At 39.1% G+C, this 12,966-nt stretch overlaps 1 protein-coding gene and 1 long non-coding RNA gene across 2 annotated transcripts in view; one reads left to right on the top strand and one right to left on the bottom strand.

Moving 5' to 3' along the window:
* The window catches only part of LOC132973773 (uncharacterized), a 390,261-nt gene that overhangs the window by 63,828 nt on the left and 313,467 nt on the right, over positions 1-12,966 (top strand). The window lies entirely within an intron of this gene.
* On the bottom strand, positions 9,910-11,839 carry LOC132973818 (ribosome biogenesis protein BOP1 homolog). Its single transcript, XM_061037430.1, has 6 exons — positions 11,652-11,839; positions 11,488-11,559; positions 10,539-10,595; positions 10,332-10,397; positions 10,151-10,222; positions 9,910-10,052 (listed from the first exon to the last, which is right to left on the bottom strand). Exons 1-6 carry the CDS (start codon positions 11,803-11,805, stop codon positions 9,910-9,912), a joined length of 564 nt encoding a protein of 187 aa, XP_060893413.1. The 5' UTR covers positions 11,806-11,839.

Genomic DNA, 12,966 nt, shown 5'->3' with positions numbered 1-12,966 from the left:
TCTGTTTAAGAGATAAACAAAAGAGTCATTTATATTTAGAGTGTTTTAAGATTAAGATTAAGAGCGGAAATTTCTGTTTTTACACTCTGTTAACCATGCAACACACACATAGGCTGAAATATACACACATGCACAAACAGGATCCTGTGGACATGCACTAATGGAGAGATGTCAGAGTGACGGAGCGGCCCACAGTGGGTGTTCCTGAGCTGATGGTGGGGAGGGGGCTTGGTGCCTTGCTCAAGGGCACCTCTGCAGTGCTCGGGAAGTGATCTGGCACCTCTCCAGCTACCAGACCAACTTCCATATTTGGTCCGCACCGGGACTTGAACCAGCGACCCTCCGGTTCCCAACCCAAGTCCCTACAGACTGAGCTCCTGCCGCCCAATTTTTACACCTATAGTTAGTTTGCTCTGGTCCGAATTATGGTTCAGTTTGTCACATTGTTACATAACGACCTTGAGTTTGTTTTCACATGGGGACATTTATAAGTGGACCAAAAGTGTGATACAGAAGTATAATGTTCTCTAATTAGTATTGAATTCATCGCAGGAAGAATCCTGGTAGTAAACAAAGATGAGTTGACTCCTGCCTGACTGCTCCGAGGCCACTTTCCAATTTCAAATTGGACAGAAAACTCCACTGATGTTGGCTCTGGTCATCGGCTCTTGTAAATATCATATATATATAATATATATCATTTATACATATCTTTGTTGCAAAGTACATGTGCACATACAAGGAATTTGACTTTGTGTGTTGGTGCAAAATTAAGGAAATAAGGTAAAAACAGCAAGAAATTAAATAAAATCCAATATAAGAAGCAATTACTTATATAGTAGAACATAAAAAAATCTGAAAACACAAGATGTACAAAATGTTCAGTACTCAAGGTCCAGTGAGCCTACAAACCTACAACAAATGCAAGACAGTCGGGATTCAGCTGAGCCATGCTTAATCCAAACGAGACTGTTAATACCAGAGTCACTTCTTGTTTTCATTTGGCCTCACCCTGTATGATGCACGCTCCCAGATATGCAGCTTCAGCAAAAGGACAGAGGAGACGACCATGGTAGATGTCTCTCTTCAGCTGGAGGTACAGGAGTTACCTGGAAACACAGACACGATGGAGATTGAGAAAAACTGAAAATTTAACCTCACAGTTTGTTTGATCTATAGAGCCGCAGAGTAGGGCTGCAGTACCACAGATTGATTTAAAAACTTTAAAATATGAGCTGTTCCATTGGTTATCCGGACATCATGTCTCTCAAACATTATAAAAACGAATCAGTTCTGTTGTCATGTCCAGTAATCTTCACATTTAACATTCCCTGAAGGTTAAAGGTGAAATCAATCAAACCAACACAAGCTGTTGTTTTTTATTTCATGTTCAATGATCAAGCCGTGTTAATTATATCGTTTATAAAGTAATTATTATCAGCTTCTGAATTCTCTATCCTCATTAGAGGAGGCCTGAGGTTAACCCACAGGCAGCTCCAGTCTTTAAAAGCAATCACCAGGCATTGCTTCCTTCTCTTCAAGTGTGGTCTGCCGACACCAGAGGATACCCTCTCCAACAAGATGGACTCCAGCATTCGAGACAAAGCCTTTCCTCCTCTTGACTTACATAGGTTAAACTCCAGAGCTGAGGTTGCTCAATATAGGTAGCTCTTCACATGCTGAATTCAAGCATCAGAGGATTCAGCTGACTACTTCCATGGCATATTTTTAGGTGTTTTGGGCGCAATCAGATGCTATCAGGTTCGAGCAAAAAGAAGAGTTTCTTTCCTTTGATTTTTCATAAGACGTCATTGAACGCAACTGGAAAGGAGCGCTGAAGGAAGCCCACTGATCCCTGAATCCACAAGGACACATAAAGAACTCGGCTCCTGCAACCAGAAGACCCTATAGAGCAGCGCTCTGGTCGAAGCTGCGGAGTCACGAGCGAGTACAGTTGAAGCCGGTTCACGTTGACCGTGCAGACATAACAGGTGGAAACTCACAGAGGCAGAGTTCAAGTCACTAGAGTCCCAGAAACGCACCTCGATGCTGGTGGGATAGACTCGGGCTAACGGCGAGCTGCTGGCGAGCAGATGAGAAGCGGGTGGTGCCAAGAGTGTATGTCTGCACGCCTTCAATTTATTAAGTATAGTTATTAATTATTAATAATATTAGTAATTAAATAACTAATCTGAGACTGATTTGAGTGATATTTTGGTTATATTTCCCTGAGTACAGGGTGGTGCCCCAAAACGAGATTAAACATAGTTGAATGATATTTTATTTATATTATTAATAATTAAAAATAATTATTAAAGAATATAACCAAAGTTGACTTGATACAACCCCAACAGCAGTAATGGCGGCTTGTCAACTTCTGGTTTCCCCCGGATTGATCTTTACATTCAAGTAAAGGGAGAGAATGCTGGTTTTGTTTGTGTTTTGTTTTGTTTTAAATGTGTGAACTGGCCCATTAAGATGGAATGTATAATGATGACACATCAAAGAGCTTTGATCTGGATTCCAGAACTCTAAAAGTCTATAAGGTCTCCTGCTTTCAGCATTAGTCTGTAGGAAGCTTCTTGAATTACCAAAGAACACTTCTTAACTGTTGGTTTAATCCCAGATACTTTTAATTCAGTATTAACAGTAAGGCAAAGTCTTTTCTTAAAGCTAAGAAAATGACCGACAACCGATCAGGCAGACATGTCACCTGGGCGAAAACAGGCTATTCTGAGACCTCAGATAGCTGGGAGATTTCAGAATGCTCTGAGGTGTCAGGATGTTTGGACGCAACGGACAGCGACATATCGGAGATATCAGATAGATCTGAGAAATCTCAGAGAATTACGAGACCTGATGGATGTGGCAGATCGGAGAGATCAGAGGTTGTTGAAGAAAAGATACCAAAGAGATCTGAGAACTTGGAGATGGACTGCTGGGAGGTATCAAATTTCTTGGATACATCAAGAGGCTTAGACATATCTGAGAAATCAGATGGATCTGAGAAATCTCATAGATCTAAAAGATCAGATAGCTCTAAGAGATCTCAGAGAATTACGAGACCTGATGGATGTGGCAGATCGGAGAGATCAGAGGTTGTTGAAGAAAAGATACCAGAGAGATCTGAGAACTTGGAGATGGACTGCTGGGAGGTATCAAATTTCTTGGATACATCAAGAGGCTTAGACATATCTGAGAAATCAGATGGATCTGAGAAATCTCATAGATCTAAAAGATCAGATAGATCTCAGATAATTACCAGATCTGATGGATCTGCCAGATCGGAGAGATCACAGCAATATGCTGATCTCCAAGATGATCTGAGGAAGAAGAAAAGAGACATAGTACCTCTTGACAAAAACGCCAGATCTCATGAGAATAAAGCCCTGGAGGAGGAGCAAAAACAAAAAGAAGCGCTTTTAAAGGCTCTAGAGGAGGAGCAAGCTAACACACGCAGTTTCAGTGTTGAAATTGAGAGATTAAATGCCAAATTGGCTGATTATAAAAAGTCTCAGAAAGAACTGAAGTGGTCCAAGCAAAAACTGACAGACAAAGTCAGTGAAATGTGCTCTGAGCTCGAAGCCCAACTCGTCGAGCAGCACAAGAAAAGTCTTGAAAAAGACAAAGAAATAAAATCCCTGCATATCAATAATCAGAAATTCCTAGAACTAACTTCTGAGAATACCAGGCTGCAGGATGAACTTGAGGCTGCCCTGAGCGAGTGCCGGCTTGCAAAGCTGGATAACAAGACCTGTGAATTGACCGCTGAGCTTGAACAGAAAAATACTGCGATTGAGAAGCTCACAGATTATCTGGAGCAATTGCAGAGTCTGCAAGAAGAATCAGAAAAGCGTGAGAAGGACAATTGTGCTGAAAACAAGCAACTAAGAAGACACATTGATGAGCAGAACAAAATTCTGCAGAAAAACAAAGACATCAAATCCCTACTCAACAATAATCAGAGTCTTGAAATTGAAATTAAAGGCAAGGACCACATTGTTTCCTCCCTGCAGGAGAAAGTGAACCAGCAGGCCTCCGACTTCAAAGAGGAACAAGCCAATAACTGTTCACTCTTGAAGGTAGTAGAATTTCTGACACAGAAAAGCCATGATCTGAATTCTGAGAACGAAACGCTGAAGATTGTCCTGGACGAGTGCCAGCTTGCACAAAAACAGCTTCAGGAAGACGGAGAACGTAGAAGATTTGAGGAGGAACTGATGAAGGCCAGGTATTCAGAAGCAAATGAAAAGATCCAGAGGCTAGAAGCAGAGCTCTCTGAGAAGACTCTGGCATTAGAAAAAAGCCTAAATATGGAAGAAGGGTTAAGGTCTTCCATCAAAATTCAACAGAAGCACTGTGAGGAGATGATTTTAAAAAGCCAGGCTGAGGTTGAATCTCTAAAACTCCAGACAACCCAGCTAAGAGAAGCCTCTGTGTCCTCAGAGCATGTCATGTACAACGTGCAGACACTGAAGATGGAGAATGCAGATATCAGGCAGAAATTCCAGGATGCAGAGAGAAAGTATGACAAACTTCAGTCAAAGTATTGCTCCCTCTCTGAACGTTTTGCGGAGAAGAAGTCTTCCGTTGATATGCTGGAGCGCACAGTAGACGCACTCAATGCACATGAGCTGGAGAGCAAGAAAAGACGGACACAACTTGAAGACGCACTCACAAAGCAACAGACGAAGAACTCTGAGTTGCAGCAGAGAGTTGATCAAATTGCCTCTGAGAGAGAAAGGATCACCAGTGGAAAGCTTCAAGATGAGCTGAAGGACACTTTGAACAACTACATAAAGAGTGTGGAGGAGAAGCACGTGCTGGCCGTAGCTCTCCGGAAATCTGAGGAAAACTTCTCCAGGCTTCAAAAACAACAGCTGGAAGAGTCCAGACACGTCGAGTCCACGCTCAACAAGCAAAGAGAAGACTATAAAGACTATAGACCTCGGAACCAGGCACCAACATTGGTGGAGAGTTGGTGTTGGTTACACTAACGCTGACTGTCATCAGTCAAATAAAATAATAAAATAAAAAATTGACCTGCCTCTTACTGGACAAGCTGGTTCATACCATAGATTTTGAATGAAAAAGAAAGATGAGGATTTCTAAAGTATAAAGAATGAACTCTAACATCAGATTTCACGCCATCATGGATGAGATTTTTTATTTATTTATTAAATGTGTTTAGTGTGTTTCAGCTGTTTTCTACTTGTACTTCTGGATTTATATGAGTGGTGCGCGGCAGCAGTGTGACAATGGTCTTCTCGTATCATAACAACGGACTAGTTTAACAGCACAATTTAAAAAATAACATTAGTCATCTAAAAAGAGAGAGAGACTGAGACTACATTAACTTCACCTGCAGACAGGAAATTAGATCTACAACAGTTAGAACAACCCTTGATGTACTTCTGGTATGAAATCAGGCTTGTTGAAATAATTTACGTGATCCACGTAAATGATCTGATGATCATCCAGAACGAGACCGACACCCAGACTCTACATGAAGAGTTGAAAACACTCCAGGAGAAAAGTGTTTGTGATGACTATCAGAGTGTGTGTCTTTGGAAGCTGATGTCTGTTCTCACTATAGGAGGAAGGTATTGATGGAGAATAACACACACACACACACACACACACACACACACACACACACACACACACACACACACACACACACACTTGTATTTGTTACCATCTTAAGACCTCGTAGATCTGCTATCCTCCACGCTATCCATTTGAGGTCCCTACTTTCTAGATATCATAGAAACATATGAAATACATCCATGAACTTGAATAAACAACTATTTAAATTATTTTAATTCAGAGTTAATAATTTAATTGAGGGGGAGGAAGTAATGATTTTTAAAGTCCAATAGATTTTTACATCATTTGTTCGGTCCATTTTCAAATTCCCATATATTCACTAGTCATTTTAGGGCCACCAGTAGCCTCCAAAAGATTCTCATTAGCATTTCTTTATTAGATTTCATGAGTTGAATTAACTATGTAGTGAACCTGAAAAATACCAAATTTATCACTCCTGTGATACAACTACAAAAAAACTCAGTGTACCGGTCAAAATAAGTGAGGGGTCAGTTTTTGTTTACTTGTTTACTATAAATGGTCAAAACATCTGTTTTATCCCATCCTCCAGATATTTTTTGTGATGAAAGAAATAAGAGAATAAAAAAAGAATGTCAAAAAGGTTTTCTTCGTAGTATTTGCTTTGTGTTCACCCTTACCTTTGTGTCCCGCCTCCCTGTCTGTCACTGTGTCTGTCACTGTGTCTGTGCTTCGAGCCTGCTCCCTTTCTCGCTGTCATGGCCCCATCATGGTTCCATAAGAAAATCACCTTCTCCAGTCTGTCTACCCCAGCCCAACAACTCATCACATAAAATACTGTCATCTGCTGTGGTATACTCGCATTGTTATGCCAAATAAAGTTCTAATTTTATCTGAGATCTTGCAGTTTTGTGCTTTATTCTAGTCCTTACATTCACACCTGGCTATTGTTTCTGCACCTCTCCAGTCCGCCCAACTAACACCCATCGTTCACCAATCCTTGGACTATGTAAGCCATTATCTCCTCTCCCCTTCAAAAATGCATCTCCTCGATACGATTTCCTGTAGTAACAACACCACAACATTATGGAAATCCAGACAATAATGCCCAACTGTCAAGTGGAAATATTTAACTTTCATGAACAGCCCACAGCACAAGCACAAGTTCAGCTAAAAAATGTATTCAGAGTAACAATTGTAGGCAGAAATAAAAATTATTTGTTCACAGAAACATTTGCTGAAAAAGCTGCATTAGTGCTTAACAGATTCAACAGTTATTGGTACAAGTGTTGTCATCTTTGACAGCATACAGTATATTCTTCTATACAATGATTTTATTGATACTATTCTGGCAAGCACTGGCTAATGCTATTCTTTACAAAAAGTTCATGGTATTTTTAGTATTTTATTTACGACTGTAAGAATTCACAGAAAATTCCTGTGCGGGGTTTACAACAGTAGTATGGAAAAAATGTACAAGAGTACATGCTGTGAATGCTTAAAGTATTTACACAAATATCAATCAAAAATTGCAGATAAAATATTGTGTAAATGCTTACAGCATCTACCATGAAAATATTTAAAACATTAAATACTGTGTGAATGCTTACAGCATCTACCATGAAAATATTAAATATTGTATGAATGCTTCCAGCATCTACGATGAAAACATTAAATATTGTGTGAATGCTTACAGCATCTACCATGAAAATATTAAATATTGTGTAAATGCTTCCAGCATCTACCATGAAAATATTGAAAATATTGTGTGAATGCTTACAGCATCTACCATGAAAATATTAAATATTGCGTAAATGCTTACAGCATCTACCATGAAAAAATAGCAAAGAGTAACATGCCTCAATAGCATATATATATTTTTTAATTGCTGCCTACAGCATTTACAGTAAAATCAATAAAAGCATTGCTTAGAAAAATGTGCTGGAGAAGCATACAATAAAAAATACAATTAAATAAAATGTGCTAAAGAACATTAACCGTGAATGTCTACATTATTGACATTAATAACATAATGAACCTTAAAGAAGTCATAAACTAAAGCCTTCGTTCTGAAACTATTCTATTGTGAACACTTCACTGCCCTCCAGTCTCTCTGGGCCAGTGCTTCGTCTGCAGCTAAAATACACATCTCGCAGTCCTTTTTATCTGGTGTTTTAGCCATTCTGATGAATCTCATCAAAGACTTTTCAACTGCCTTTACCTCCTCTTCTGACCACATCCGTTTTGGCTTTTTTTCACCTAGGAAACAAGATTGTAAAGAATATTTAAAACAAGAAAGAAACACCAAACACTCAATGACATTTTTTGAAACAACAGGAAATGGAAAGACAGTCTAAATTTCCACGATTCACTATTGCTACCATTCAACATCCCAGAGGCATTGACTATAGGTAATATCAGTGACAATTGTTTAGCTGCTTCATGTCTTCACTATCTTCACACATTATGATAATTACTGTACTTTAATCCCCCTGGTAAATAAATGACCAACTCACAAGTACATTGGGAAGATCAGTTTGTGCAGAATAAATGCACACTGTGGGATTAACAATAATTTCATAATTTATTTGTTATTGTGTACATTTATTCATAATAAGACTAATATATACCAAAGCATTCAAATTGATAGAACATTTCAGATATTAAATTCATTCTTCTGCACTGCTGCATAATTCATGGCAAAACCAATTTATATATAGCCATAGCCATTTGTACATAAATGAACTTTTGTTAAGGCTGGGTTTTTTAATAAGGATCTTTTTGAGTAGAACCTTTGGTCTCTACTCACACGGTGCTGAAACAGTGTTTAAAAACTGGAGCTTTTGACAAGATTATATTTTGGGTAAAATCAAAAGACAGTTTATTTCTTACTTTCTAGGCTTTGCTTGTTGTCCAGCTGCTGTGGGGTGCCCTTCTTGTCCTGAGTCACTGAAGCTCCTCCAAAAAATATTCAATAGGCAATGAGCATAAAAGGGCATCAAATCATGAATTACAAATGGTGGCACAATGTAGCGTAGCAGAAAATACGATCTGGAGTCTGTATGTTGTGTTTAATTTTGAAATTTAAAAGGATGCTCTGTGCATTTCCTTGTCCGACTTCCTGTCCAGGTCAATCTTTTCGGTTCAGCCTTGTGCTTGCAGCTAGGTCTGTACAAAAACACTTGGCGTGTATTTAGATTGGAGTAGAGTGTAACACTGCTGCTGACAGCACTTGCTGTGGAAATAGGAGCTCTGAGTACAGTGGCAGCAAACAGCGACTGAGTGCGATCTGGAAGTTGCTGCCTTTAACCCTGAGTGTTATGGGGCTATATTTTAAGTGTTAAATATAGCCCCATATGTGATATTAACTATAAGCAAACAGTCAGATTGTGTAAATCCCTGCTCCTCACCGCTCCCTCTCTCTCTCAGTCGCTCGACCACTCACGCTGCACGTCACTCTGCCCGACCCTGAAAACAGCTGGTGAGATGACAGAGCGCTGAGAAGGTGTTCTAACTATGTGAGTTGTTGCATGTAATGTGGTAAAATATATAAATGGATGCTCATTTAGATCTATTAGTAATGTGATTGGGTGTAGACAAGCTACATAAACTTTATTGAAAGACTCAAATATATTTTTCGGCTCCGAACAGATTTTTTTTTCTTCTTCACATCGCATGTCCTTGCGATGTGACTCATCACAATGACGATGCTGAAAGGATATATCATGCAGCCCTACTTTGGATGCAAATGAACCCCTTAGTGCGGAGTTTGTGCCAAAAATCCAAAATCCAAAAATAATGAACTACAGCCTCTTCTCAGAAGCTGTTGGGACACTTCAAAACATGTTGTAGACCGCAGGATAGTTTTGTTATGCCACACTGAATGCTAGTAACCTACACTTTCCTAATCCTGCCACCTTTTTAATGTTAGTACAGGAAATATTGAACATTTGCAATGAAAGCCACTTTGCTAGGTGTAATCCCCTCACACATATTTGTAGCAGGTCGATTTTGTCCAGAGGTACAATTTATATCTGAATCAAGTTTTTACTCACATTTTACAGCCTTACCATAAAATACTGTGAATTAGATGCACCTTTAATCCTTATTTTTTAATCTAAAAGGTTGGCTGCCTTTAATACACTGGTGCAACCACTATACAGACTTTACGGTAGTCTTGATTTATTGTTTTTGAATGATTCTATTACCCGAGTATTTACATTTGTAACCTTTGTTGAACGAACATGTTATGGAATAACAATAAATCACAGAAACCTTAAAAGTTACCTTATTCATGTTGGGTCAAGTGTCACAATATGGCTGCACATTTATTCTAACTAATCACATTCTGCAAAAAATAACATATTGTTGTGTAGTCTGCAATAATAATGTCAGAGTCTCTGTGTTGTTACCTCTAGAGGCTCTTTTTCGTCCGAACTGCCGCTTTGAGGTACTCTGTCTGTCTTTTGTCACCGATAACTCTTCTGGAAAACATTCATAAGCAAAGAAATCAGGCATATGGCCAGACAGCAATATGCTACAGGTGGGGTCTAAAAACTCCAACTGCATATGCTGCACTTACCTTCTGAGCTTTTCTCTTCCTCCTGATGTTGAGTCGAGGTGTCCTTTTTCCCTCTGGCTACTGAGGCTCTTCCTAAAAACATAGATCAGATATCTTGATTTGATGAACATTAGTACATACTAATCACATTGGTGCATACAGTAAATAGGGAAAAATAGGACTAAAGGGTCTTCACTTTTACCTCTCAAGGCCCTGTTTTGTTGAAGGTGCTTTGGGGTGCTCCCTCTGTCTTCAGTCACCGACAACTCTTCGAGAAAACATGCAAACAACCAAGATCCACATTCAGATTATGATCATTCTTCTCAACTGCACTGTCATGATATATCCAGTCCATAGACCTACTGAGAGTCACTTAAAACAAGCTATTATCTCTCAAGTTCATGCTTACCTTCTGAGCTTTGCTCATCTTCAAGCTGCTCCTTTGAGGTGCCCTCTTCTTCTCCGACTGAAAAAACAACAAAAAAGGAAATGTACATTTTCATGGGGAAAAAGGCTTCCTATATGTCATCAAATATGTATAGATATTCAGAAATGCTGTGCATAAATGTGGGATGTTAACTGTTCTGCCCTTGATGTGTTTTATATGTTGAAGGACAAAGTTTCATTGGCGTTTGAATAAATGGTTATTGTTCCTTTATTTTGAAATCTGTTAAGACACAGGAAGCAGGAAACAGGAAGTAGAAAGTGTGTAAACAGAGAAGGAGCATGGTGGTGTCTGTATGGGTTTCCATGTTGAATCCAAAGTCCTCGGTGTGAATCCTTCAGAAAGCAACGGCTGTAAGTCTAACTTGTTCTTTACATGTTTGATAGTCTATATTGATACATTTATTATAAGTTTATAGGAGTTTAATGTAAATTTACACTTTACTATTGTTTCAACTAAATGCAGCTTGTATTTTCTTTTCTAGTTTCACTCCGATTCATTGTCATCTTGTCTACTTTGACATTAACATTAAAATTAATAACTATTAAAGGCTTTATATGTGATTTTTTTCATCCAGCAGATGTCGCCCTTGAGCACCAGCATGAAACCAAAACAACTTGCGCTGCATTGTTGTGTTAGCATGCTAATGCTAGTGATCTTTATTATGCTCGTATCTTTTACTGCATGTAAATTTACCTGAAATGAGTGTGATCTAGAAACACAGTTAAGCAGTGAGTACAGTATGTTATTCTTCTTTTCTCTAGTCCCTCAATTAAACAACTTTTATACGTGAGGGGAGGAGTCAGCCGGCACGTTCATGTAAACACGCTGTAGATATGGCTCACTGTATTTATGTGTAATTTGTTATGTCATTATTTCACACATACTGTATGTGAATCATACACAGACATACCTGTTGGATTATCTTTTTGCTCTTCATCTTCAGATGACAACCCAGAGCTTTCTTCAAGAGCTTCTGTTCCATCTTCAAGACAAAGAAAAGATTAAATCCTTTGATAGTGACATTGAAAATTAGACATGAAAAATTCAGCTTCTGCCAATCAAATTAACTCTTACCTTGGGGGCTGATAGAGATCTGGTCAAGACTTTTCCCTTTAAAGTCTGCCAGTCTGCCTTGTTCACAGGCCATCAGTACCTTGCCGATAGAACTTTCTATGTACTCTGATATCATGTCCCAGAAAGTCTGCAAGTAGGTCTTGTTCAGTGTCATTAAGGTTTAACACTCTGGACAGAGTGGCCACTTGTTTTCTATGTTTCCAAATATATGTTTCCAAATACATATTAGAGACTTCTCCCTCTCTTCTTCTGTTAAAAAGAATAATCTGTGCTAGTGTTACTTTAGCAAGATTACTCCAATTCTTTGGTGTTTTCTTATTAGACAGCTGCTCATAGTCCTCTTTCTGTTTGTTAGTCATATAAATGTGCATCTTTTTCACATCATCTGCTCACGGGATCAGCTTCGGTTTGTTCCATTTATTTTCTTCTAGTGTACGGTACGCAGCAGAAGAGATCAGCTCGTTCCAGCTAAGAGTGTACATGCGTCTGAACTCCTGGACGAGCATCTTTTTTTCATTACTCTGGGAAACGAGAGCCTCAGCCTCGATTATGTCGGCCACTCTTTGTATGCTCTGACCCAGCTTTGTGGCTAAAGTTGGTTTCTCAAACTTGTTAATATTTTCATCATATCCTGTTACTTCTTTGACGGCACGAATGAAATGATGAAAGCTTTTAGGGTTGATATAATCCGCTATTTTCCTCAGCGGGGTCACCTTCCTTCCTAAAACTAGGAGTCTCCCAAGGCCTCTCATTATCTGACGGATGTTGTCATGTTGAGAAGCAGATTCGCGCTGTCTGTTGTACATTTTTCTCCAACTTTCATGATATAAATGTCCTCTTTTATTGCCTGAACAATCTCATCTTGTGTCATTCTATTAACAAGAGCCCATACCTTCTTGTTGACTTCTTTCGGAACTGGCTGAGCACCAGCACAGAGGCTCTGGATTCTTGTTTTTCCCTGCAACGTTTTGCAAATCTTTTCAGCTAGTACGCACCGTTTTGCATGCTTCCAAAGTGTCTTTCGCTTAAATAGTCCAAAGTAAGCAAAACAGTGTTGATATTCTGTTGGTCTGGCCTGTTGGTCAATTTGTTGTCTGCAAGGTACCAGCATCCCTTCTCCATTTTTTAGTGCCTCAATGTTGTGAACCCTATTTCCTTGCTTACGAAGGAGATTTAGAAGATCCCTCCATTTTTTAGACCTTTTTGGATACATGAGTGCAGCAGCAACCTCTACCTCCTTTTGGTGAGCCCGTTCCAGATGACGTGAAAGTTTGGATTGAGGTACCTGGCTGAAAAGACAATAGTTTCTCTTCTG

Source organism: Labrus mixtus, chromosome 5, assembly GCF_963584025.1.
Source record: "Labrus mixtus chromosome 5, fLabMix1.1, whole genome shotgun sequence".
Lineage (NCBI taxonomy): Eukaryota > Metazoa > Chordata > Actinopteri > Labriformes > Labridae > Labrus > Labrus mixtus.
The sequence above is the reverse complement of the archived record's forward strand: the minus strand, read 5'-3'. Positions and strand labels throughout refer to the sequence as shown.